This window comes from Strigops habroptila, chromosome 8 (genome assembly GCF_004027225.2).
Source record: "Strigops habroptila isolate Jane chromosome 8, bStrHab1.2.pri, whole genome shotgun sequence".
Lineage (NCBI taxonomy): Eukaryota > Metazoa > Chordata > Aves > Psittaciformes > Psittacidae > Strigops > Strigops habroptila.
The window spans coordinates 6,672,849-6,679,296 of NC_044284.2; the positions used below are offsets into that span (position 1 = coordinate 6,672,849).

A 6,448-nucleotide genomic window follows, 5' to 3' on the forward strand; every position below is an offset into this window, starting at 1 on the left:
GAGAATAAATGCTCTATGATCTTAAAGACCAGTAGTATACGGGGAAAGAAAAAGGAGGAAAAGAAAGAAAGTAGGACTACTTGGAACGGCGGCACGGTGACGGCCTGTCCCGGCTGCGTTGGTGGCTGTGCAGAGGAGGGAAAGGGACCGGGGGACCGGGACCCGCTCGCCTGGGAAACGGGAATTCGGGACACGCCGCGCCTGGGTCCGCTTACAGAGCCGTATCCGTGCCGCTCCTATGCGAGCCAAATTAACGCGGGTTAATGTAGCTGCTGGAGCGGTCGCGAAGGCTGGTTCCTTGCGGCGGCACCAGCAGCGTGTACGGCCCCGTGCCTTCCGGAGCAGAGCCGGAGCGGAGCCGGAGCCGTAGAACGGGCAAAGCGGCCGTGCCGCCTGTTACCCGTGCGGGTGCCGGCGCGGGCGGAGGGAGCCCTGTCCCGGTGCCTGCGAGCGGCTGCGGTAGCCGAACGGGAGCGGAGCTCTCCGAACCAGGGGCGTCCCGCCGCTCTCCGCCGGAGACACGTTTTCTCTCCAAGCGGAAAATAAGTAAATAAATAAATAAAGTGTGCGAGAGGAAGCGTGCCACATTTTCAAACAAACCGACCCCAACCCTTCCAGGTAGAAACCGGCGCTGCTGCCTGCACGGGGGTGAGTAGGAAAAAACTAAACCCCGCTCGGACTCCTTGCGTCTTGTCCGCGCTGCAGCGGCCGGCACGGCTTCCATAGGAGCCCTGTCCGCGCTGCCGTGTCCCCGCCGCGCTCCCCGGTATCCCCGCCGGAGCCCCCCGCCGCTTGCCGTGCCCAGCTCCGCACGGCCGTTCCAGCCGCGGGAACGGTCCCAGCCGTTTCCCAGCTGGAATACCGGACCTGGGTCCCGGGCTCTGTTCGGGTCGGCGGACCTGGCCCGGCTCGGGACCGGGGAAGCAGGGCGAAGCCCCGATTTGCAGCCCCTCTCGGGGCGCGGGGTTGCGCTGACGGGGCTGAGCCCCGCTCTGCCCGCCTCCTTCCCAGCTTCCCTGCACCGGGAACGGGCTGGGCCCGGGGCTGCTCTGTGTGCAGAAAGCTAGAGCCCCTTCCCCGCCGTCCCTCAGCGTTCCGCCGTGGGATCTGCCCCTCTCCGCAGAGGGCGGGGGTCCGGGCACCGGCGCCGTGAGCCCCGCTCCATTGCTACGCTCCTCCTGCGTCCCCTACCCCCGAGGGCGGCTGCAGGCCCGGACCGGGAGCAGCTCCGCTGCCTCCTTCTCCCCTCATTTTGTCCCGGTTTGTTTGACTCGTTGCCCGGCCCCGAGAGTGGCGGGGGCTCGCCCGGGCACCGGGCCCCTGTCCCGGGTCGTGGCGGCATCCTCCGCTCAACCACCGCCGACGGGGTCGCCGCGCCCCTCTGCTCGCTGCCCGACCCCGTTCCTTGCATTGCCCTCACTGCGACATGTCTGTGAGTGCCGGTAGGACTCCAGCTCTCCGCTGGACTGCAGCAACAGCGTCCAGACTCGGCTGTCGCGGCGTGCTCATACGGTTTAATGTCCCAGGAAGGGCCTAATTAGCACCGGGGAGAGGGGAGAGCCGGGCGGTGCCCGTGGGTCAAATGTTCAAGTAGCCGCACACGGGGTTGCGCGCTCACCTTTGCCGCTGTTCGGCCCGATCGCCGCTCCCAGCTCTGGGCTGAGCTTCTGCCCTGGGTGTTCATCCGAAAATCCCCCTTGGTGGGGCTGTCAAAAAAAACTCAACCCAAACAAGCCCCTCGGATGTCAAATGTCCTCTGCGAACCAGGCAGCCCTGGTAAGGAGCTGCGCGCCCGGCTTAGGAGTGCAAAGGGAGGAATGTGCCGTTTGGCGGAGGTGATGACACACGCAGCAGTGCTGTTACACCTGCACCGGGCCTCGCCGCGGAAATGCCTGCGAGGGGGAGCGCGGGGAGCAGCCTGGGTGGCCAGCAGAAAGCAGCCGGGCCGGCCCTGGGGAGCCCAGCAGCCCCGGCCCCGGGCACGGCTGGGCACGGTTGCCCGCCGCCCTGCGCGGAGCCGCCCGCCGCGGAGCCTCCGCGGAGCCACCGGGGAGGAAAACTGCTGAGAGCGTCTCTCCCGCGGGCCCCAGCCCTCCGCGGTTTCGATTGTGTGCGTTAGGGGGGTGCATTGGGGGCGGCATGCGCTGTCCCGCGACTGTGCGCGGAAATAGAGGGGCCTCGAATCCGTGACCGAATTCATGCAGTCCAGGTTTTAGGGTACGCGTTTCGCCGCTGATGGGAGACGCGGGATTCGTTATATGGCCATAGATGAAGAGGCACAAACGTATTCGAACCGAGAAATATAATGATATATAGAAATAGAATGGCTCCCCGAGGGCTAGCTTATTTCTCCGTTTCTACATCTCAGACCCACTTCACCCACAAATAGCCTCTCCCGGCGGGAAGGGGGGACCCGTGTGCCCTTGGCCGGGCAGAGGAACCGGAGCTCCGCGCATGGCGCGCCGAAGCCCCAGGACACCCCGACGGGAGGGGCGGCTGCACCGGGCACGCTGTTCGAGAGCAACCAGGCCCCCCCGGGCTGGCGTTTGGTTAACGAAACTGATGTAGCGCGTAAAATCCGCGGGGCGGGGAATAGTGCTGAGCGGCGGCTCACGTTTGGGAACGGCAGAAGCGAGCCCGAGGGCCCGGGCCGGTCTGCGGGTCTGCAGCGCCCAGGGCACGAGTAGTAGCTCCAAAGGCCGCTTCTGGGCAGCCCGGGAGAGGAGACCCAGAGCTGTGCTTGAGTGCGGGAGGGGCGCTCGCACCGGCAGCACGGTTGGGGAGCACAGGTGGGCCCGGCCCTGTGGAGCTCGGCCCGGCTCCCGCGGCCGCTTTGTCTGGTGGGGAGGTTCGGGAGGACAAACGGGGCTAGGCTGCCCCCTTCCCGGGGACCGGGCTAAGGGCTCCGTTAGAAACCAGCGCAAAGTATCCTCTGTCCGCTTCTCTCCCCGCGGTGGGAGCAGCCCCGTGTCAGTGATTTCTTATTACACGACACCTCTGCTGCTCGGGGGGGCTTTAACTGAAAGCAGAGAAAGGGAAGGAGCAGGGCAACGTCGGTGCAGCGTACGCTGCTCCACGAACCGTGTGAAATAAGCCGGAGCCGTCCAGCAGAAGGAGCGGGAAAGCTGCCCGTTGTGTCACCCCCCGCCTCGCCACCCTGCGCCGGCCCTCGGGGCGTCTGTCAGCCCCGCAGCCTACTTCGCGGGGAGGGAGAAAGAGAGACCCGACACCGTTTGCTCTCTGCCTCCTGCAAATAAGAGCTGCAAGAACCGACTTGCAGGCAGCGGCAGCAGCCTCCTTGTGCTCCCCGGGCGCGATCGGTTGGCGGGGCCCCGGGCCAAGACATACAAACGCGTCCGCGTGTGCGGCTGGACGTGTGACAGCCTCCGGGGCAGGGGCGAGCGCCGCGGGCACACCCCGCACCCGCCGCCTCCGGCGCGGCCCCTCGCCGGGCGGGAGGGGAGCGCAGCGCCGCGGGCCCCGGCGGAGCTCCGCGGGCGGGCGAGCGCCGGAGGCTCTATCGGTGCCCCCCCGGACGTCACCTCCCCCTTCATTTCCCCCCCCCTCCCCGCCCCGGTGGCGCGGCTGAGCCGGGGCGGTTCCGCGCCGCTCCGCGGGGCCACGTCGGGCCGCGTGTGCGCGGGGCTGAGCGCGGCGCCGTGACAGCGGGGTGAACTCGGCCGTGCCCAGCGGCTCGGCGGCGATAGGGGAGCGGGCTCCTGACGAAAGCGGAACTCGGCCGGGCCCATACAAATCAGAAAAGAGCCCGGCCGCGGCGGCAGAGGGGAGCGGAGCCCGCGGGGGCAGGGACGCTGCCGCCGCCGCGCTGCACGGACCAGCGGCGCCGCGAGAGGCGCCTCCCGATCTCCGTCCCGGTCCCGGCTTCGACCTCGGCCTCGGTCTTAGCGAGCGCGGGGAGGGACGGGGCGGCCGCCGGCACCAGGCTCCGCACACCGGGCAAGCGCTCCGCAACCGTGCCGCGGGCGGCGGGGCGGCGGGACGCGCGGCACCATGATGAACAGCTACCCAGACGGCGAGGAGGACGCGGTGGCGCTGCTGGCTCATGATACCGGCGGCAGCAAGGAACCGGAGCGGGTCAAGGAGGAGCTGGGCGCCGAGAAGGGCCCCGAGAAGCCGGACCCCTCGCAGAAGCCCCCCTACTCCTACGTGGCCCTGATCGCCATGGCCATCCGGGAGAGCGCGGAGAAGAGGCTCACACTGTCCGGGATCTACCAGTACATCATCAGCAAGTTCCCTTTCTACGAGAAGAACAAGAAGGGCTGGCAGAACAGCATCCGCCACAACCTCAGCCTCAACGAATGCTTCATCAAGGTGCCCCGGGAGGGCGGCGGCGAGCGCAAGGGCAACTATTGGACCCTGGATCCCGCCTGCGAGGACATGTTCGAGAAGGGCAACTACCGCCGGAGGCGAAGGATGAAACGGCCTTTCCGGCCGCCCCCATCCCATTTCCAGCCCGGCAAGACCCTCTTCAGCCCCGACAGCTACGGCTACCTCTCCCCGCCCAAGTACTTGCAGTCCACCTTCATGAACAACTCGTGGCCGCTGGCGCAGCCCCCCGCGCCCATGCCCTACGCCTCCTGCCAGATGTCTGGTGGGAACGTCAGCCCCGTCAATGTGAAAGGACTTTCGGGCCCGGCGTCCTACGGCCCCTACTCGCGGGTACAGAGCATGGCGCTGCCCAGCATGGTGAACTCCTACAACGGCATGGGCCACCACCACCACCACCCGCATGCCCATCACCCCCAGCAGCTCAGCCCGGCCAGCCCCGCGCCGCCCGCGGCCCCGGCGGCGAACGGAGCCGGCCTCCAGTTCGCCTGCGCCCGCCAGCCCGCCGAGCTGTCCATGATGCACTGTTCCTACTGGGAGCACGACAGCAAACACAGCGCCCTTCACTCCCGCATAGACATCTAGGGCGGCTCCGGCCGATCGCCCCCTGCCCTTGCACCGGCTCCTCTGCCCCTCTGCGATCCCGCCGCCTTCTCCTCCGTTCTCGGGTCTCTCCTCCTCTCCAGCCGCGGACTTTCCTCTCTCTGTGCCTAAATTGTTGCGGTGGAGAAACGGCGGCCCTGCTCCGCGTGTAGTGTAAGTGTAAGAGCCGTCCTACGAGGAGGAGAAGGCGGTGTAAGTGCGAGAGCCGGTGGCCGGGCCGTTGCCGCTGGGCGAGCTCGGATTTACCGTTCGTTTCTTTGCTCGCGTGTGTGTGTGTTCGTTTGTTTGTGAGAAGGTTTGGTTTGGGGGTTGGTTTTTTTTTTTGGGAGGGTATGGGGGGGAGCATGTAATTGAAAATAGGCTGATTAGCCCTCAAAATTCTGCTCCTTTATAATTCAGCCGTAATCCTTTTGGGCTCAGCCTTGGGAAGAGTAAAAAGCGGAGCTTGTAAATAGCGGCGGCATTTCCATGCGTGGCGGTGCGGGCTGGCGGGGCCTAGCCGCTGCCGCGGTGCTCGTCCTCCTCCTCTTCATCTGCTTTTTCTTCTTCGTCGGACTGCAAAGCACCGCGGTCCTTCCGAGCCGCGGCTTTCCGTCAAAATAGTACTTAGTTGGGGACTGCTGGAGCAGCGGGAGATGTGCGAGATTGCTGGTTGTCAGAAACCAACAAGCGAACCCGCCAGCGTCACTCGGAAAACGTTTCGGCGGCGGTAAAATTTATTTTTTAAAGGAGACAATGTCCTCTGAGGTCTTAAAAGTAATTTTATACAGGTCTAAAAAAAATATTTTGATGTTATTAAGAAAAAAAAAAAAAAAGACGGTTTCCTGTAAATTGGAATATTTTTTCCGTGTGCATATTATTAATAATAATGAAAGTTTAAACTATCTTCGGGTTTTTTCGACCCCAAACCTGGCCCAAAATGGATTCTCCGGTAGGTTCTGCTTTCGAATGCTTGCCCTTTTTTCTTAAAACTTTTTGATCCTTCGATTTTACATAGATTAATGTGAAGAAAAAGAAAAAAATAGCGTTTATAATACAGGGGCCAGTTCGTAGCGATTTTGTAAACGTTTATGTAAGCTGATAGATGCTGTGGCATAGTACCATTTTGGGACCAACTTTTCTAGAGTGAACTAGCACTTTTATTGTACTTCCTAGCATTGTAAAGTCTCCAATAAAATGGCTTTCCTTCTTTTCAGATCGTTTTATTTCCCTCCGCTCCTCCGTGCTCGGGATCGAGAAGCGGCAGCGGAGAACGGGGCCGCTCGGAGCCGCCCGGCCTGTTCCGCCGGCGGGCACCGCTCCCGGTCCCGATCCCAGCCGCGGCCGTCCAGCGCTCGCCGCCGCCGCGGGGAATACGCGGGCTGTGCCGGGGCGGGGGATCGGCTCCGTTAAGCGCCGTGGCGGGAGTGGTCCGGTGCTGTCTTGGCGGCCGCCGCGGAGGTGCCGGCGCCGCTTCGTTGACTTCGCAGGCGCGATCGGGTGCGCCTCCGCTGCGGGG

The 6,448-nt window shown here is 64.3% G+C and overlaps 1 protein-coding gene across 1 annotated transcript; it reads left to right on the forward strand.

Moving 5' to 3' along the window:
* The first annotated feature begins 4,011 nt into the window (after nucleotides 1-4,011).
* FOXL2 (forkhead box L2) lies at nucleotides 4,012-4,968 on the forward strand. The gene has a single exon (XM_030495164.1). The coding sequence runs from the start codon at nucleotides 4,012-4,014 to the stop codon at nucleotides 4,930-4,932; it is 921 nt and encodes a 306-aa protein (XP_030351024.1). The 3' UTR covers nucleotides 4,933-4,968.
* The last annotated feature ends 1,480 nt before the right edge of the window (nucleotides 4,969-6,448 follow it).

Coding starts and splice junctions, on each gene's coding strand:
- FOXL2 (XM_030495164.1), top strand. CDS start 4,012: ATGATGAACAGCTACCCAGACGGCGAGGAGGACGCGGTGGCGCTGCTG.